Consider the following 22,192-nt stretch of genomic DNA (forward strand, 5'->3'; position numbering starts at 1 on the left):
TCCCTGTGATCACTTTACACTTTAGCTGATCTGTAAAGATTTGAGTCCAAATTGCAAGACCCTAATAATTCTTCCTTCTAGAGACTTTTAAATAGCAAATGAGAATATCATTCACATAAAAATCTAGTTTGATAATTTAGTGACAAAATTTGATACAAATAAATTTGCGACGATGTGTACAGGTAACTCCACTGAGCTGGCCTATTCACACTTGTTGCAGAAAGAGTAGATATCATTGAGTACACTCTGCCTTAGATGCTTTTAGCTGCTTAAGGGAATATAATATCCCTTAAGAACAGATCACAGTGAAGCTCAAATACATTTTTTCTAAAAGATTTTGTAAAAGGTATGATGAAGCTGAACTGATATTCAATCCTTTGGTCAGAGCTTTGGCCTACTTTCATGTTCCTGACTTGTGAAGTAGAAACTATTAATCAGGAGGAGAAAGAAACATGTCAATCATGACAATGATTCTCCTAGATGTTCCTCAGTGTTTTTAATTTTAATAATCTACTAAGAGTGATAGAAAACTTGAGATATTAACACATAACTGGAACTCATTCAGTATTAACTGCTCATAAATTACATTGTCATGAGAATACTATTCCATACTAATAGCAGTTTATATCTACTGTAATTAGCATCATTCTAGTGTGCTTCAATGCTTGTAAGTATGCCTAAAGTTATCTATGATGGGGTACTGTACGTAATCAATTGTTTCTGTATTTTTTTATTAGAAGTACATTACCAAGTAGAACAATTCTATTTCTTTTCAATGTGTATTTTTGTATTGTTCCTTCAATACGTTTTATTCTTGTTATCAATAAATTATTATGTTTGATAGTTTATTGCTATACAGTAGTGCTATAACTTCCTTTAAGTAAGACTGCATATACACCACATGTCCCAGTTTTCACATCTAAACACAAATTGCCACTTTAACTGTTGATTTTCTTTTAAAAAATAAAGTTGAAAATGTCTATTAAATTAGGACCAAGTGATGACTTTGTCTGGAGCCAAGCCATGACTTGTTGTTACCTATATAATTCCATTAATTATACTGTGTTGTAATTCCCAGTCTTCATTTCTAAACTGAGGTCCAATAGGTAGCTGCGATTAGTGGTGATTAATACGAACTATGTGTGTATGTCTTTCTTTTATTACAGTAACATTTCAAAGAGGAGATGCAGGACTAATGAGCAACGGGAGGTATGCTAAGGAGTTTCTTTTTATTATTATTTTTAATCAGTACTGGGGAAATTCTGTAGTGAGAAGCTATTATTGTAATAAACGATCACTTATAAGTCTGAGAATTCTAGGAGGAATTAAATGGCTTACCACAAGGTTTAATGGTCTATCTGTTGTGCACTTTAGAGGAATCAAGTCCAGATGTTTCATATCTCCCAGATGCCCCTGAAGAAATTAGTAGTAAATATCACAAGGAATGTGTTCATTTGTTAGCAGGATGTTTATTGCATTAATTAGACATTAGCAAATGAAGTTGCTGTTGTTTAAGACTCCTTATTGGCTCTCACTAAATTGCTGTGAGTGAACAATTACACATAATCGATCACAAAGTAAATGATTCATGGATGATGAATAGGCTGTAGATTGATAGGACTGGATTCCACAACTTTGGATACTCAATTGAAATTGATAAAAGCTGATAACAAACCCATATATCCTCATCTATTTTCCCTTTGCCAATATGGAGATTGTAATTAGGGTCTGGTAATAACTTCCAATCTCCCATTTAATCAATATTTTAGCAAAAAGAGATTAAGTCTAATGAGAGCTAGCGGATATAGCAAGAAGCAATTGAATCTTCTTATTGCAGTTTCCATAGAAACACATGTTTCTCTTAGGGATTATACCAGAAGGGGTCTATCAAAAAAAAGTACAACAATTATAGATGATCTGTTTCTTTGTAAATATGTTAATATTCTGGAAAGGAATCCGAAACCCATCTTTATATTAATAAAATTCCTCATTAAACGTGATAAAAAAGAAGTTTTCTTCATAGACTATGCTAACGTGTTGAGTCTGAGAACTAGATCTTTTACTGCCTTTTTACTGGTTAAAAAAAAAAGTATAAGAAATGTTCATTAATTTTCCTCGAGCTATCCACCCAGAATCAATGAGAGGGTTCTGAGTAAGGGTGACCGCCTAGAGGAAACAGATTCAGTTAGTGGCTACAAAAATGAAAAATCTCTGAGAATGGTGGGTATGGAGGCACTTCTCAGAGGAACTAGTCCCTCAAGATGTTATCTTAACAGAAAATCTGGTCTTGAGATGCTACTCTACTTCCTGTTTCCCACCAGTTCCAGGATGGACAATTTATTTCCTTATTATGTGGGCAGAATCTCAGGCAAAGCCTCTTTAGTCCCACTGACAGAGAAGATCTATGTGTAGCTTTAATGAACTACTAAAGTTATTTAGTTCTTAAGAGCACTTGCAATTTAATTTGAAGTCAATTAAAATCTTATATCTCCTTACCCTTTTTAGCCTGAAAGGATGATGTCAAAATCTCTCGCTGAGCCCTACAAGCTAATCTTCATTTCATTCCTGTTTCAGCCGTCCAGGTCTTCTAAATGCTGGTGATCCCAATTATCCATGGCTTGCTGATTCGTGGCCAGCCACGAGTTTGCCAGTGAACAATAGCAATAGTGGGCCAAATGAAATTGGAAATTTTGGGCGTGGAGGTAAGTTGTATACTTCAAAATAATTTGGGATGCCATCTGGATGTCTACTTTTAGTTTGATGTTCTGGAATTTTAATTTTATTTTTCTTCTAAACATTTTTATTACATTTTTGTTTTGTTTGTTGGTAAACAAATATGCAGTCACAAACATATGAAGCAAAGCTAGAGGAAGGCTTGCATATCTCAGTTATCTTCAACTATGTGGGCACCAGGGAGTGAAAGGAAATTTAAAATTACCTTGTGGGACTGGGTTGGTCAAAGAGGATATAATCGTCAGAAGATGAAAGGATAGTTACCAGTATTCACATCAATCAGCTTAAATGACTTGTAACTCCAGTTTTAGGGGATCCAGCACCTTTTCCTGGACCCATACCTGCACTCACACATGCTTTCACACACACACATACACACATACATACACACACATACACACACACACACACACATGCACACATACACATAATTAAAATTTATTTTAAGGAGGATCTTCTTTTGTAATTAAGGCAATAAAGACATACAGCCATAGTACTATAATTTGTTAACTACTTAAGTAGACAACTTGTCTACTTAATTCTATGTTAATTTAACCAAAATTAAGGTCTTAAGGAAATCATTAATAATTGAGAAGAAAAATATTGACTGAGCATTCTCTTTTCAAAGATTAGCACATCATCACTAAAACTAGAAACTAGGAATTTCAGTGTTTTTCTATATGTTTTGCTTATTTGGTCCTAGTCAGTATGCTTTATCACATACTTCTTCATCAAGAATATAAATTGATATGATTTCTACCACATATCTATGAAGAATGAATAAGACTTGTTCAGAAAAAGACTTCTGAAGTGTTGTGGTTAATAACTGATACTATAAATAAAAGTTGTGATCACACTGAGTAGCTGCTAATACTTCCTGCTGATAAGTTTGCATACTACTATTAATTCTTTGGGTTTAATGTTACTATAAAAATATGTGTAGTGTAAATAGATGTTACTTTCCCCAAAATATGTCTTCTTTGAAAAAAGGTATGTAAAATAACTCTATGAAGAGAATTGAAAGGATGAGTATTGAGGTCTAGGCATTTGCTACATCTCTGTTTAGTGCAATCAATATAGAAAGTATATGGAATAAAACATAGAATGTGATCAGTATGATAATAGGCTCTTGAAGGCTATAATTGACAATGGAAAGGAAGCTGGATGATTGATTGACTGGTCAGCTTTGAACTCTGTGTAAACTACATGGGAAATACCTGTGCCGAAGCACATCCAAATATCTTTTCCCCACTCTATGTCCTCTCTGTTTTCCACAAAAATTACTGTAGTAAAAATTATTCGACTTCCAATTTCCAGGAATAGCTCCCTCTTTTTTTTTGCTTGTGTTTGTATCCAAGCACTGCAACATTCTATGTTCAATAAATACACACATAAAGAATATATACACACATAAAGTCCTAGTCAGTATGCTTTATCACATACTTCTTCATCGAGAATATAAATTGATATGATTTCTACCACATATCTATGAAGAATGAATAAGACTTGTTCAGAAAAAGACTTCTCAAGTGTTGTGGTTAATAACTGATACTATAAATAAAAGTTGTGATCACACATAAAGAATATTCTGAGATTGTTAGGTAAGCTGTGTTAGCTTTTAGGTATCTTATTCCAATTTAATCAAAATGTATATATGCAAATTTGTGGATTTTTTTATTACCATCTCATTTTTGAGAAGTGAATGTTTCAGAGGTGCATGTTGGTAGTCAAAAAAAAAAGTTGGTAGGTTTTTCTGTATTCTTATCAGGGTGTTAGTCATTTTAAGTATTTACTACTTATGTAACATATGCTATTTCCATACTTAATAATTTGTGTCTTTTACAAAGTTATAAAATAGTTTATAATTTTTATAGTGTAAGTGTTAATAGATAAAATTTGTTCAAAATAATAAGTTTATATATGGATGGTGAAAGCAAGTAAGATCTAATTTTAAAGCCTTGAATGTTTTATCTACACTATGCCATTTTCTCAAAGTTGACTATGACATGGGATGTCTGTCTGTATAATCATAGGCATATATAAGAATTACAAGAGACACAAGCATTTCTCCTTACTATTGGGATTCTAATACTTATTGGAAAGCATAATTCAAATAATAGGATAACGTACTAGCAAATACTTCTGCCTTTTTTTCAAGACAAAAATGCAAGTTTCTTTGACCATTTCATTAACCAGTGTTTTCTCACATCCTGCTACTGGATGGGGAATGATGGATACGAAGTTTTAACCCAAGGAAATATTTCTACAAGTAACTAAAGAGTTAATGAAGAGGGGAGTTGTTGACACAAATGATGAAGCAAAATCTATATAAATTTATAAATGCAAGTACAACCAAGATGTTCTACAGTGCATTATAACTGCAAACTGCAGGGCAATAGTTCTTTAATTACCAGACTTCAAAACACAGTATCAATAAGAGCCTTTCAGACAAAGGCATTAAGGAGCAGTTCTTGGGAACTGGGAGAAATCAAAATTGGCAAGTGCTAAGTCACTCTAGTGATGTCCATTCAGAGGCAGCCTGATAGGCGAATGACCAGCATATAGTTCCATGAGCATTATTATGCTTAATAATTTGTGTCTTTTACAAAGTTATAAAATAGTTTATAATATTTATAGTTTAAGTGTTAAGAAAATAAAATTTGTTCAAAATAATAAGTTTATATGTCGATGATGAAAGCAAGTAAGATCTAATTTTAAAGCTTTGAATGCTTTATCTACACTATACCATTTTCTCAAAGTTGACTATGACATCTGATAGCATTAGACTCACTTCCACATACAAATATTCATGAGCAGTACTCCAATATTTCAAAATTAGGATATAATTTTACTTATTATTGAAAATATGGTAGTGATCAAACAATATTAAAAGAGAGGATGCAGGTCCAAAAATATCAGTATAGATAATCTTTTACTTGTAGGTTAACTGCAATTTAACCTACCAGGGAGAGAGATCCTGTAAGATCAATGTGGTTACAGAGTAATGTTACATACGGTTATGGTTTTTATTGGTTTTTCTCTGTTTTTAATCATCTGGACACCAAAAAAAAATGTTTCAGGAGTCTACAAATAAACTGTCCTATAATCTAAGTCTAAAACACTACAGACATTCAGGTTTAAGATATTGGCTACAAGGCCCACATGGGTGAGGCATTCTACTTAACTAAGGCTCATAAATGGATAGCAGTGTTGAGAAAAGAGAAAAACAAGTCTGAAAACTCATTGATCAGAATATTTCCACTAATATTACCAAACCTGAAGATTTTAAGAGTAAAAGGGTAGTAATATTAATTAGTTTATACCTAAAAACTAGAAGGATAAGAAAGTGTACAATTCTAAAATCTGAAAAATAATTTTTACTTGCTCTTATAAAATGCCATGAAATGTTATAATGTTGACTATAATTAGTGATCATACTGGTCTTCATTTAAGAAGTAATGAACTTTACTTTGGTAAAGTAAAATCCCTTCATTTACATATTGAAGTTATAAGCTCAAAACCTTTCTAAACAAGACTTTTTGTGTCAAAATAGATTGTAATTTTTGTGCTATGAATACAAATTCTCTAACTATAGCAAGTTACAAAAGCAAAAATAATTCTATATGAGTCTTTATTTCATGTACCTTTGGGAATCATCAAGTCTGAGTTTTAAGACAGTTGAAATTTTTTTTGTAGCATGAACAAACCAACTGCTGTGAGGTCATCAAGTTACAATCGAAGATTCAGAGATTGTGTGTTATCAGGGATGGGTATTATAATCAGATTGATCTTAATTCTAAACGACTAAAACCAGTGTTAGCCGATGTCTTCGTCAGTGTTTCTATTCCTGCACAAGCATTATAACCAAGAAGCAAGTTGGGGAGGAAAGGGTTTATCCAGCTTACACCTTCATATTGCTGTTCATCACTAAAGGAAGTCAGGACTGGAACTCAAGCAGGTCAGGAAGCAGGAGCTGATGCAGAGACCATGGAGGGATGTTACTTACTGGCTTGCTTCCCCTGGCTTGCTCAGCTGCTCTCTTATAGATTCCAGGACTACCAGTCCAGGGATGGTGCCACCCACAAAACGCACTCCCCACTTGATCACTAATTGAGGAGATGCCTTCATCTGGATCTCAGGGAGGCACTTCCTCACCTGAAGCTCCTTTCTCTGTGATAACTCCAGCTTGTATCAAGTTGACACAAAGCCAGCCAGCTGATTCACTAATTCTATAATTTCTTGAAAGAAAACAATAGACTCAGGAGAGAGGTGGCAGATCTCAAGTATAAACCATTATGTAAAGATAGTTCATACCCCCAAGTGAAAAATGAGCTGATTGATATTCATTGTTATCCCTAAAGTTTAACTTTTGTTGTTGTACAATGTGAAAGTTTAATTCTCTGACTTTCAGAGCTGGTAGCATAAATTAAACCCACTGATCACCAAGATTTTTTTTTCCTAAAGTTATGTTCTTGTGAAAAGGACTCATTCATAAAAATTTTTTTTTGCTGTTCATGAAAAAGAAGTTCATTTTCTATCAGTTATTCTCCATTTTCAACATTGTGAAAACAAGCATGATATACTGCATGTTAAAACTTCAGGAAAAATGCTACGGCTTAGTGAGGGAAGTGTAATTTTGGACCATTTTTATTGTAACTGTACCACAGTTGTGTTTTGTGTCTTTTGCTCTAAAGTGGAAAAAGAGGTTTTCATCTGTAATTTGCAGATTCCCTTTTAGCAACACTTCTGTAAAAGGCTGGCAGGGTTTTTTTTTTTCTTTTTGCTTTTTTGCTTTTTTGTTTTTTTGTTTTTTGTTTTTTGGTTTTTTTTTTTTTTTTTTGCTTGTAAAACTAAGTTAATAACCGAGTATGTTTTTCAGCAGTGAAACATCTCAAATTTCCAATTCACGCTCAAAGAAAGTCAGAAAGAGATTTAGTAAGCACTGAGACATGAAGGAATTGTGTTGAGCCTGCCTGTCACTAGGGTTGATGGTTTGACAATGGTTGTATATCATCTCCCCTTCATTGGCTCCGGAAGCCCATCTCTGCTGCAATGCAGACGGGCAGTGTGACACATTTATTTTTCATCTTCGGTCCTGATAGTTTTGGGTTTCTGTGCATCATTAAATGGTTTTGTTTCCCTATGTTTCTCACAGATGTGCTGCCTCCGGTTCCAGGCCAAGGGGACAAAACAGCAACCATGCTCTCGGATGGAGCCATTTATAGCAGCATTGACTTCACTACCAAAACCACTTACAACAGTTCCAGCCAAATAACACAGGCCACCCCATATGCCACTACCCAGATCCTGCATTCTAACAGCATCCACGAACTGGCAGTTGATCTTCCTGATCCACAGTGGAAGAGTTCAGTTCAACAAAAAACAGAACTCATGGGATTTGGTTATTCCCTACCTGATCAGAACAAGGGGAACAATGGTGAGCCATTCCTTGTGTCTTGAGAAATTATTTTTCACATCATTTATGCATGAGATAGAAATTTGTATTTATTGTTCAGTGTTCAGTTTAGTGATCCTAAAGTAAAATAATCTCTTGGCATGTGTGTCTCCAGCACCTTAAGTGATCACTCCCACTGATCCTACCACTGCTGAATCTACCATCACACACCAACACCAATGGTTTCATTCTTTTAGCATTTTTTTTTCAATATAACCAGCAATCCATCTCTACTTCCATTAGGAAAGGACAGATAAAACATTCCTCTGCTCTCCCACAACATCTGCTTCTGAGTTGCTAACTGCATGTTCTGCATGGGCTTGTGCTGTGAACTAATCACATGATGCCACTATGACCTCTGCCCTTTAACCCTTAGCCTTACTTTACATCCCTGACTACCGATTGGCTGAGGGATTGTCTAATAGAATGCCACACAACCAGTCACAGGATTTCAGCACCACCAGCTCTCACAACAGCTCAGAAAGGAGTGGCAGTCTCTCAGGTTGGTTTGATCACAGTAAGGAGAAATATTTGTTTGTCAAGAGCCTGTGACCTGTGTTCCTAGCTAGCATTGAAGAAATACTGAATCACAACCCAGTACCAGGCATTTATCTATCAAATGACAGTGTTTGATCAAACTTTGGTTGTGGGGAGGAGGTGGGAGAAAACTGCTGTCATTCTTTTGTTAACTGTAAAGAATGCACATGAAAAAAATAGACCCAACTTCCTAAAGACTGCTCAATGAAGACAGACACATTTCGTCTGACTTGAGCCCTATGTATAAGTCAAGGGAACTTTGAAATATAAGGATTATACAGATATATACTTCTAGGACATTGATTTTAGAAAATACATGATAGAAATGACAATATTTTAGAGTTTTGTTATTTAAATGTTTGGGCAATGCAGAATCACAGTTTTGTATAGTTTTTTCTGAAGTATCACATGAGAGGCTTATTATCTTTCAAATCACATGATTTGGTGCTAACTATTAACAGTAAATATGGATAATTATTACCATTAATTTAAAAGCCATATATATTATTTTGTGTGGATGCTTAATTTTATATTGTAAATTTCAACATGTGGATTAAAGAAATGAGCTGAACTAAGGTGAAGGCATATGAGAGCACAGAGGTATAAAAGCAATTTGTTATAGTGAATGCCTATCTATCCTAATATGCACCAGAGACAATGTTATTCCATAACTAATCTTGCCTCTAACATAAAGACATTGTGGTAGGCACAATTTACCTTGCCAGTGTACTCACACGTTATGATATGAGCTGTCCATTTCTAATTGATCATGCAATACAACCTGTTTTATCTCTTTAGATGACTGATATGCCATTTATATGAATTCTATAAAATATGTGTAAGTAGTAAAAGATTATAGTATGTTGGTGATTGGTACAGACTTCAAGACCATAAAGAGTTAACTTTCAACACCACCAGGATTACATTTACTAAATTACTTTTCCTCGGGAGATAGAATCCTCTTAGTCTCAAATGTTAATGCCCTCTTTTCCCTCCAAAATGAGTCATTGCTCTTTTTGCTTATTGGTAGGATTAGATACATTATAGAATACAAAAAAATTTAAACATCTGTTGTGAATTTAAAGAGGCTGAATAACACAGGAGAATTTTAGGAATGACCTTATATGTCATTTTTGCTGTCATTTGTGTATAATTACTCCCACAATTGTTCTATATAATTAAAAAGTAATTTTCCTGAAGCTTCCGTTTTAGTTCATTAAATATATGTAAGTATCAAAGGACATATATAAAGAAAGATGCATACCAAAAGCCATGGAGTCTATAGACATGCAAGCCAGCCAATACATGGTAAAGATAAATTGTCACCAGTTTTTAATAGTTACTTTTAGAGTAATTCTAAGCAGAACACCATCACAGTCATGCTTTCTGCTTTTTAAGCCCAGCAATATCGCAGATGACATTTAGATATAGATCTAGGAGTTATAATAAATACTTTATCTACATTTGAATACAGAATTACATAGAGATAGAATTTTTCAGAGCTAAGATTAAAATGATTACCCCTTCTTTAATTTACTGTTCAGTTTAAACTCCAGTGGAGTTCAATAATTCTGTTCTGCTTCATAAGAAAGTAAGAATAAACCACTGTATGGCTTGCTTTGTATATCTACTTTAGCATTTTTTAGGTGATATTTGTACATTGATGTTGATATTTTTTTTAAATTCATGGTGATGAAAAAAGCTTCACTAAAGACTCAGAAACAGAATTTAACTACTAGATAAAGTTAGAGATTCCCTCTAAGAATACAATGTTTCCAAACTACATTTTAAAGCCTGTTGTTTCCTGTACTAGGTAGTGAATTGCTTTCTTGAATTTTAGTAAGAATTTCAGCATGGACTTAACATAAGGACTAAAGGACAGTTGCATTAGTTGTAGTGTGGGACACTACACAAACATCTGGCTCTTGGCAAGCTGTTGCCTGATAAATGCAGATTTCTCTCTGATGATGTGAATGGAAGCTCACTCTGGAGCATCTGGGGAGAACAGTCGTATCTCACCGTTATAATAAACACATAAAAGTCTTCCAGACTCTCATCACCCAGCTCTCTTGGTGTCCTTTCAAAAGGGCTGTGGAGATTCAGGAAGACTACCCTAATGCAAAGACAACATGCAAAGAGAAAGCACAGCACAGCTGGCAGGGTGGCAAGGAAGGATGGATTGATTGCTCAATCTAGCCTTCTTAAAATATTAAATCGTAATTCGAGTTTTATGCAAAAATGATGTAGTACTTGGCCTTTGTTGGCGATTTAGGAGGCCTAAGTATTCAAAGAATCATTTCAGAAAGAAAACATACAGATCTATTCAGTAGAAATTGGTTTGCTTTATTTAGAAATGTAGATTGTTTATGGCATACTCATTGAACTGTTGGGGAAGAGAGGAGTGTTTAGGTGACTAGAAGTTGAATTCTAATTTTTTTTTTTAACCTCTGTCCCGTATTCTAATTTTTTTAATGAGAGAGGAGTTGGAAGAGAACAGTTATGACTGGCTTTCCATACTTCATATATTACATGCAGTCGGAATCCTAAAGATAGCTAGGGAAATAGGAATATCTATTTTCTGTGTATGGAAATGAAGATGATGACTATTGACTAACCTGTGAAGTAATAAATTAGCCCTCAAATCCAGAAATCATGCTCTTACCCACAAAAGCATAGTGTAGAAGGTGACTTCTCTGTTTCGAGGAAGTAAAAGGGAAAGTAAAAATACCATTTACTATGATGACCTAATGGATTTGAGTGTAGGCATGCATAGTATGTAGAAAGTATGTACTCTTCAGCAGTATGATGTTCTACTGTAACAGTGTGATCTCTTGCTGGCTTCCCGTATATTATTATTATTATACTATATAATCTGATTTTGCTAAGTCAGTTAAGTAATAGATAGAAGAAAGAAGTAGGTGAGTTTCTCACGATAGCCTCATTTCTTACACTCACAAATTCATCCTTAATAAAAATGAAATGCAAAGGCTCATTTCCTTGATAGAAGAAAAGGTAACCAAAGGCAAACAGAGCAGCCCCCTCGTCCACTGAGCTTATGAGGGTAAGAGCTTGAATTCTGGACTTGAGGGCTGATTTACTACCTCATAGGTCAGCCAGTAGTTGTCATCTTCATTTCCATACGAAGATAGATATTGGTATTTCCCTAGCTATCTTTAGAATTACAATTGCATATAAAAGATGATGTATGGAAAGCCAACCATCACTGTTCTCTTCCAACTCTTCTCTTATTAAAAAAATAGAAATAAAATAGAAATTTAAAAAATGTAAATTCAAAAATATAGAAATCATGCAACCTGCTTAGGTACCCTTAAATATCTTTTGCTTCTTTGTTCAAGGAATATTCATCTTTGTATCTACAATGTCCCCCTCCTTGTTAATGAAGAAGTTTTATTTATTTAATTTTAGAAGGATGCAATGTATAGCAATTCAGATGATGTTCTGTTTCCACAGTTTACTAAGTTCTGTGTAAACTCAGATATGATTCAGACACTGCTGTTTTATTTTCTGCTCCCATCTATGCATGAATTCAACAGTACTATACATAATACCAAACTTAATTCCTCTATTTCCAAGAAATTCCCTTTGTTTTGGAATTTTATGAAATGCTAAATTTAAAATGGCTGACAACCCCTAACATGATATATACAATTAATGGTGCTACTCATTAGACAAAAAGTCTATGAAATGTATTTTGATGAAGCATGCATAGATAGTCTCTAGCCTATAGTTAATTGATTTTTCCCCCCATGACTTTGGAGAGAAGAATATTACTCCTCTGGATTAATTAAATTGAATACATTCTAATGGAAAACTTTAGCCTGTATCCTTAGACACTGTGTTCTCCACTGAGACAGCTTATGTAAAAGAGCATTATAAATGCAGTAAAATCTGACATTTAAAAGAATTTGCTGCAGACCATTATTTTGTCAAACAATGGAACCATGGAAGGAACAGACGTAAATAAATCAATAAATGTTCTCTTGATTCAGCTGCCAGATTTCTTGGTTTACTCTGCTCTGAGAATGCATTGGGCCACTGGTGGAATTTGTAAAAATAAATAAATAAATAAATAAATAAATAAATAATAAAAAACATTAAAAAAGTTTTATTTTGTTTTACTTATCAGAGAGTATCATTTCCTTGTTTATAGCTTTTTATCATGCCTAACATATTGATCCTGTTGTTTTGAAAACATTAATACATCCTGATAATAATCTGATCCTTTGGATAGACAGCCTCTCTGAAAACACATGTTGGTTATTTTTAGGTGGGAAAGGTGGAAAAAAGAAGAAAACCAAAAATTCTTCAAAAGCGCAGAAAAACAACGGATCCACTTGGGCTAATGTCCCTCTACCTCCTCCTCCTGTCCAGCCCCTTCCTGGTACAGAGCTGGGCCACTATGCTGCGGAACAAGAAAATGGGTAGGAATATGGTATACCCTGACAACACGACCAAGCCTGCGCTTCTGTTTTTGTTCGTTCTTTCCATGCAGAGTTATCCTTGAATTGGCTCCCCTCCCTCCATGTTCACTGCATCGTCTTGACTGTTTGCACTCTCTCTATTTTTAGGTGATAAATATAAAACAGCCCATACTGAGGAGTGAGAATCCTTGGCCTTCAAGTGCTTTAGATTGTCTGCAATCATGATAATCAGCCTCCATTTATAATATTGCTTGTTAGTTTGAAAGCAAGTCCCCACAGCTCTGTGAACTAAAGAGGCACTCCTGAGAAGGGTTGAAAGGGAATTAAAATAACCCCCTTCATCATCCCTTGCAGCTTCCTAATGACTTGATGTCTGGCCATAGCAGGGCACCACCAGTAGAGAATCATCACAATGGGATAATTGTGGGGACCCGACCAGTGGGTAGAACTTTAATCATCAGTTCTGATGGGAATCTAGGAACAGGAACAATAAGAGACTCAAGTCAATGCATACTCTGTAACAAGACCTTTTTAAGTTACACATTTTTCTTTTGATGGCCCTTAAATGGGATGTTTCTCTATTCTTTACCAAATATCTCACAAGAGTTAGTTTCCTGTTAGCTGGTGATTGATTTGAAACACAAAGACATGGATAGACATAGATAATGCTTTATATTGCCAAAAGAAAGTCAAATAAAACATTTTACCTTTATTAACATTTCTAAGATCTGTGTATTGCTTTCCAGTTGCGAATCAGTATTTATTTTGACTAGATGTGTATACAGCCCAAGACTGTAGAATATATTGAGATTTTTCTCTTCACAAATTTTGTTTTACACAGAATTATTTACCTATTAAACATAATTTGATTAAACGGTGGCATCATGGATTACATTGGTTCAAATTAAATAATATTTATTTTCCCAGAAATTTTTCGTATTTTTTCAATATTTATAAATGTTATCTTTGGACACTTGACAATGTCTTTTCTAACTCTAATGTTCTATTTTGTAAAATTCATCTTCATTCAGCTACTTTTTCTTCTATGTATGGACACATATCTCAACATGTATGCTATAAATATGCATAATATATAATATTTTAATATATTATATATAAAATATAATATATAGATATATATGTCTATATGTAGACTGCATTAGTAGTCTATTAATATACTAATACACACATATCTTTTCTTCATCTTTTTATCTTTCCAGTAAACTTCATTTCTTTCCTTGGGAAATAATCCTTATATATACACATAACAAAAGTGACTATTTACTTATCAAAATATTCTCATTTGAAATTAACAATTAAGAACCCTCACCCTTTATTCTCTTGACTTTAAATTGTGGTTATGATCTTAATTTACATTAGTGATGTAAATATGTCAATATTCCATGATAAACAAGAACTACATATTTCATCAAAAGGGTTATTACAGTATTATTATTTCACAGTTTGTTTTTTAAGATTGTAGCCATAAAAAGAGGAAAATGGAATTTATAACTTGCAGGGGAAAAGAAGGAGTTTTAATGCTTTGTAAAAATAACATCTAAAAGTCAGCGTATATGAAAATTTTAGGTTATTTAGAATTATATGAATATATATAAATGTTTACACATTGAAATAAAATTAATTAATTTAATCTAAATCAATGCAAAACTCACCACGTGATCTTGTCAAAGAGTGGAAAAATAGGAAATAATTCATTATATAATGAGATAGTTAATATTTGTATAGTTTTATGTTTTTACACAAACTAGTTTTAGAATATTAATATGTAATGTTATCTAATGTATATAGTGATTATATTATTAATATATACTCAGAATGCATATTATTTTTCATTTCTGAAATATTCAAATAGCTAAGAAGTGTTCTGACTATATACATGAGAATGTGTATAAGAAGAGATTACGCTACATATTTTAATTTAATTTCCTTCTGAGTTTTTATTTGCCACAAGTACTGAGAATTTGATGTTTGGGTGAAAGACATATTTTTGACCTCAGTACTCAGGAGCCACAGGCAGTAACAACCAGAATTTAAGGTCATTCTCTCAGCTCCATAACTCTTTACATAGTATGATGCTCATCTGGAATATATAAGAACTCTGGTTTTGTGTTTTGTTTTTAGGTTTGTTTTTCTGGATTTTTTTATTTTGTATTGTCATTTGAAACAGATCATAATAAAGGATTTTGTCAACCATTAAAAAGAAATTGCATCCTAAATTCCTGGCCCAGTTGTAGGAATAGAAGCAATATGAACTAGCAAACAAAAAGAAATCCATTTATAACAGAGATCTAATACATTAACACAAACAATGCAATTATGATTCTAAAACATTTCCTACCTCCAAGTACACAGGAGCATGCTCTCCTCTCTTCTTCTCCCTCTCTCTTTCCCTTCCCATCTCTTTCATATTCTCTATCATCTATCTGTCTATATATCTATCATCTATCTATCTATCATCTATCTCAAGAGAAAGAGACAAAAACATTGTGTGGCATAACAAACCAAAAATTTAAAATGTATATAAAATAATAATACTTAAATCAGGAAACCAGGAAAGATTTACAACAGATGAATCTTGATTCACTTTTCATGAATGATACTACCCAAGATTGATTGTCAGAATCTATTTTGAGCCCCCCCCCAAAGATAGATCAACAAAGGAGCCTTGAGGAGAGTTGTGAATCCTTGTATGCCATAGAAAGAGTCAGCTCTTTTACTATTGATGATAGACTAGATTAGAACCTTGGTTCATGTGCATAACATTTCAAATGTTGCAGCAAAATGGCTGATCAGAAAATGAAAAAGGCTGAAGACTGGATAGTGAGGGTGGGCATGAGAGAGAAGGAAAGAGTCAGGCAGAGTCCTGTGAAAAACACAAATATTGAATATATTGTTTTGAGATACTAACTGCAATTTTCAGTATAGCTTCTTAAGAGTATAGGCATGGTTTTTCCCTCTAAGCCTTCCATGAGCCAGTTTCTCTCTTCACCATCCAAAATACCAAAAAGCCATTCAATCATTGTTCAAATGAAATGGTATTTGAATATTAATTCAATCATATAGCCATGGTGCAAATGTTTCCCCTTCTTAATGTACTTCTTCAGTTTGAAAAAGGCAATGTGTTAAATGTCTTAGAATCTAGCTATGACTGTCATACATTTATGATAGTCATAGGCTGCATGGAAGAATTCAATAGTAATTAAATAGGTGCTTGCCTTGTTCTTGCCATTAGAGAATGGGGAGCTTTTGCTGGACTTGAACTTTATTGTATTTTTATTAGTAATTTGGTATTTGTGTCTGGCCTTTAATAAGTTAGTTCGCATGCAGCATTGATTGGCTGTCATCTTGATCATTACTCATCAAGAAAGACAGATAATACAATGCCTCATACTTTGCTAACAGAATGTCAAGGAACAAGAACTTGCCTGGGGAAAGTTGAACAAAACAGCTCTGATATTTTTTTTAATTGGGAGTATTTTTGTAGACTTTGTATGTTACTATAAAACACAGAAATATTGTATTGCTAAAATAAGATGTACATCTCTAAAACGTGAAGGAAACCATTCAACAGAGCTGTATATATAAAATGTGCAGTTATCAGCTACTCTCTCCTTTTTGTATGGTAACTGCACTAAACCGCTCTTTCCCTCTGGAGAGCATTCAGATATGAGCACCACAGAGGTGGTGATCAGTTCTCTGTGTCACAATATGAACACATCCTGACTTGGCTTTATTCACTCTTGTTATTCTCCAGGTCTTTTGGCTTTATTTTTCTTTGTCTTTTTTCTTTTTCATTTTTTCTATTTGTACAAAGCACATTGAATTCATGCACTTTTTTTAGCCTTCCATTTTCTGGATGGGTATAAAGTTTATTCATTGTGGATGCAATTGTCTTTGAAGAACTATTAGGGCACTACTGATGACAAAATCCACTGTACATTAAGGAGAAAATAATGAAATTTATTTTAGCAAGTTAGCATACTATGCAATTTATTTAACTAGTGATACCATTTTTCAGAATATCAAATCTTATAAGTAGACTGTCTTCTGCCCAATATTACTTAAATAACTGAAAATGACTCGAGCATGATTTGCTTGAATGCTTTTTGCATTATCATTGCAAATAATGTATATAACACATGCTTTTCTTGCTTTTGATACTCATGTTTTATTCTGAATTTATATGTCAAATAAATTCTTTAAATAATTATTATTAATCAGGTAGGAATACTTTTGGTACTAATAACTTATTACTATTTTAGATTACTCACACACATATATGCACATACACACACACATATATATATTACTATACATATAAACATACTATATATATACATATGTATATATATATATATATATACATATTACTGCATGTAAAACCATAATAGCTTTATCAATAAGGCAATGTAATACTGAAAATATAATTATTAATTTCTGCTACAAAATATGTTTTCTTTTTGGATACACTTTTCAGTGTAAAGCTGACTCTAACAATTGGTTAAGGCTAACAGTTAAGTCCATTCTATTCTGAAATTAGGTCATCATTATGTTCTAAATGTATTTTTTTACTGTAATAATGCAACACTCAAACTCAAATAAATAAGTCATGAAAAGAAACTTAAGCTTTCTCTTTAATGTTGCTCTTGGCATTCAAGTATATTTTAGGCCAGCAATAAAAGCAAGCTAAATCTTCTTGAGAAAAAAATACTCGAACATATGAGAAGGTTAATATTAAACTGAAGGAGTAAAAGAATTAATGGTGGAAATCTGAAATCCATCTTCAAATTAATTTTCAATAAGATTGTCAGTACCAGAACTACAATATAATATTCCAGCACTGGTTAGCTTTCTCAGTTATATAAAAAGATATTTAACATATGGAATTGTAAGATTAAAATGAAGAATCTGGAGAGATGAAGCTTCCTTGAAATAAGTCTCTTTCTATGACCAAATGAAGTAGGATGCCAATTGTAAAGGAACAGGGATACAAAGCCATTTGGGGTCATGTGCGAGTCTTGCTAACAAACCGTCCTCTGCCTAGAAAATAAGTCAAAGCTTAGCTATGTTAAATGAACACAATAGAATGGAGGGAAGTAAATGGCTCTCTGATATTGTACTGATGTCTTCATAGATAAATTTGTAAATAGTCTGATTGATCGGATTTGAAAACCTAAAAGCATTAAATGCCAACAATGGAAGCTGGTTATGGGCTTTAGAGCAATAGAACTCTTTCTTCAAATGAAAACTGCGATCCTCATAAACCGAATTAAAATGACACACATTATACAGTTAATAAATAGGAATACCGACTTAGCCTCTGTAAATTTCGTATAGAGATAACGTGTTATTTCCAATGCAATGAGATGTGCCTGCTGTTCACAATATATATGATGCTTAGAGACAGTCATCCCTTCCAAACGGTCCATGGCTTCTGAAGCAGTGCGTTCACCCGTCAGCTCATTGCAACAGTTTTTCAAGTAGCCTCAGCAAGGCTTTGAGAACAAGTGGTTGTGAGTACAGAAACAGAGGCGTCAAAGGTAAAGACTAACTGTGTGGAGAACCTTTGGTGTGTGAACACATGATTTTAGAGACCCAGGGAGACTGAACAGGTAGAGATGACCTTATTCCAAACTCCCTGTGCCAGATGAGCTCCATGTAACCGATATTTTCCTTTCTCTGCTCACTTACGGCCAATATTTTTCTCTTTCTCTCTCTTTTGGAAACTGAGTTCTTCAGTGCCTACTCCTGGGCTTGCACATATGTACCTTACTATAATGCCATTGCTACTGGCCAACAGAGCATTGCCAATCCACGAACTGTTGGAAATCTGCAGGCATCCATTTCCAGAATAGTCTCCGTGGCTGCTTCACTGCATCAGGATTCTGCTACGCAGAGTCATCACTGCTGTTTTTCCCATATCCCTCCCAACTTGTTCCTTTCCTCTTACCAAGTCCCCTTCCCTAGTCCACGCGGTTTCATTAAGTGTTCTCTTGCTGAGAAGAGGCACTATGAGCCCAGAAACTCTTGTGGAAGAACACATTTAACTGCGGCTTGCTTACAATTCAGAGATGTAGTACATTGTCGGCATGGCAGGAAGCATGATGACCTACAAGTAGACATGGTGCTGGAAAAGTAGCTGAGAGTTCTACATTCAGATCGACAGTTCGAAGAGAGAAGACAATGGGCCTGGCTTGAGTTTCATTTGAAACCCCAAAGCTCACCTCCAGTGATGCACTTTTTCCAACAAGACAATGCTTCTTAAAAGGTTACACCACTCCCTGGTGACCAAGCTTTCAAATCTATGAGCCTGTGGGACCATTCTTATTTATGTCTTTTTGTTTGATTTTTGCTTTGCAATCCATAGTGTTTAACCAGAGTTGTTCATATGAGCATAGGATGACTCTGTTCACCGGTACACAAATAACTCCACAGTGGCTATATCGCTGAAGACAATAACTTCCTGTGTTTCAGAAGCCATAGATCCCCACTGTGCTAAAAATGGCTCCATGAGCCCATCTCCTATTTAAATTATTATTATTGGTTTAGCCTTTTGGGGACCACAACTTTTGAAAAGACTCTCCCCTTTTTTTAAAAAAAGTATCTTAGGATTTATTGTTTGTTGGAAATACTAGGGTTATGGAAATAGTGCAAATAAAACTTATTGATTTAGAATGTACTGTTTCAGGATTCTATATGCTGGATCCTGAATCCCTTTTAAAAAAAAAGTAATAGTTTGTTACACTATCTAAATCTTTAAAATAGATGTCATAACTGAAGAGGATATAAAATGTTGGGTTTTGTGTCAAATAATTTTACTGAAATTCATAATTAATCTTCTTTTCCAAGATAATTGGAACTTCTGTTTATATGTTGAGATAAGCATGTAGGGTGATTTTGCTGACAAACTTAAAGAAATGAAGCTTGTTGATAGTTTATGACCACCCATTGATGACAGGTATATTATAAAGAATAATAGAATGATAAAGGTCTAGAGTGTTAGTTGATCAATCTGTATTATTGGCATCTTTTCTTTTGGCACACAGATGCACAAGAGATGGGAATGGATAAATCTCCAAGCATTGACTTGATTGTCTTTAACAGCAATTTTGTGTTTCCACGCTGAATACATTTGGTGGGAAATTATTGCCTTTTGTAACTGTGTAGTAATAATTAGATAATAAGGTTATTTTAAAATAAGTTGAGTGAGAACTAAGATAACAATCAGGTGATTTACTTTGACAGCATCAATAATGTGATAAGGAAGACATAAACTGAGGAAGCCTTTTAAAAATATGTGTTTGCTATTTGTTGCTAGTATGAGTGTACATATATGTGTGTATGTCAATGAATAATTTTTTCTTATTTCATTTCAGCTATGACAGTGATAGCTGGTGTCCGCCATTACCGGTGCAAACATACTTGCATCAGGGTATGGAAGATGAGCTGGAAGAAGACGAAGATCGGGTCCCAACCCCTCCTGTTCGCGGTGTGGCCTCTTCACCTGCTATCTCCTTTGGACAGCAGTCCACTGCCACTCTTACTCCATCCCCACGGGAAGAGATGCAACCCATGCTGCAAGCTCACTTGGATGAGTTAACAAGGGCCTATCAATTTGATATAGCAAAACAAACATGGTAAATATCCTTCACAAGCCAAAGGCCCTGTACTTTCTATGTATGGAGACGTTCTTGCATGTATTTTAAGTAGAGATGCTCATAAATCTTTGTGAGTGAGATGAAAATTAGTTATGAATATGAGTTAACTGTCTATATTAGGAAACCAGTGAAAGAAACTTAAGTAAACTGGCCAACATCACATAGCTAGCTAGAGAAGTGAATGGAGCAGAGACTCAGGCTGAGTGTTTTGGTGACACCAGAATCTTTTCCCATTCACAGACCAGTGTTGATTAGTTTATCCTTGAACTCATTTTTAATGCTGCAATAAAGAACTCCTTTTAAATTCTTCAAAGTGCCTGTGATTAATTCTATATGTCATTGTAAATATGTAAATGCATGCTTCTGAGAATTATTTTGGTGAATGTCAGTTATTAAAAGACCTTGGGCTAAATTAAGTGGATGAGAAAATAATAAAAATAAAAATTATAGACGCTTCAACAGAAATCCAGAACACATTAAGATTTCTGTAAAATAAAAACACAAAATAAAAAATAACAAATGGATGTCTGTCAGATGTTCTGTGAAAATGTGGCAGTATAGAAATAAGACAAAGCCTCACAATTTTTAGAGAATTTGTTTCTTCTGAATTGCTGATTTATATTTCAGTAGATATGACATACTAGAAAGTATCTTCTGCTGATTTTAATCATACCTGAAGTCAGATGAAAGATTTTGCATTTTTTGAATAGCTCTACTGACTGAAATATATTCACAATGAAGTAGCCTTCTTCTTCAGTATTTATGAGCTACTTATTTTTAAAATCCACCTAAGCACATAGTTGAGAAGATATCCAAATCAGGAACAGCACTCCAGATGGCACAAACATGTTCTTTGTTGTGGAACAGAAGACCTTTATAAGTTTTCACAATCACCAGTTATATTCTCAATAGTCACACATGCTTACTATTAAACAATATTGTTGTTTTACATACATATTTGTTCTGTGCAAAATGTCACTAAGTTTAAAACAATTGTGTAAATGCTCATGAAGTCAAACAGTCTTGTCTCTTATACATTAAACACACATGATGATTTAAATTACATTCACCTGCACAAATTTAATGTACCCAGGTAGGAAACCTAGATCCTACTTCTAAGTAAATTCTGATTCCTTTGTTTGGGATTCCAATGAGGAATTTCAAAAAAATGGATGTGTGACCATTTCTTAGTTTGGGATTCCAATGAGGAATTTCAAAAAAATGGATGTGTGACCACATAGATGTATGACCTGTGAAAATTTGTCCTTTATATGTTTAGTTCTCCCATGTGGAAAATAATACCGATGCTAATAATTGACTTCTATACAAATGTAAAAGGAACTCCC

The 22,192-nt window shown here is 34.0% G+C and overlaps 1 protein-coding gene across 5 annotated transcripts in view; it reads left to right on the top strand.

Moving 5' to 3' along the window:
• The window catches only part of Robo2 (roundabout guidance receptor 2), a 506,393-nt gene that overhangs the window by 459,199 nt on the left and 25,002 nt on the right, over nt 1–22,192 (top strand). For all 5 annotated transcript variants that reach the window (XM_052158220.1, XM_052158221.1, XM_052158222.1 and 2 more), the window contains exons 19-23: nt 1,167–1,209; nt 2,575–2,702; nt 7,889–8,170; nt 13,014–13,167; nt 20,565–20,825. In XM_052158220.1, the coding sequence (XP_052014180.1) occupies nt 1,167–1,209; nt 2,575–2,702; nt 7,889–8,170; nt 13,014–13,167; nt 20,565–20,825 (868 nt within the window). The remainder of the gene's footprint in view (nt 1–1,166; nt 1,210–2,574; nt 2,703–7,888; nt 8,171–13,013; nt 13,168–20,564; nt 20,826–22,192) is intronic.

Source organism: Apodemus sylvaticus, chromosome 15 (genome assembly GCF_947179515.1).
Source record: "Apodemus sylvaticus chromosome 15, mApoSyl1.1, whole genome shotgun sequence".
In the NCBI taxonomy this organism is placed as follows: domain Eukaryota; kingdom Metazoa; phylum Chordata; class Mammalia; order Rodentia; family Muridae; genus Apodemus; species Apodemus sylvaticus.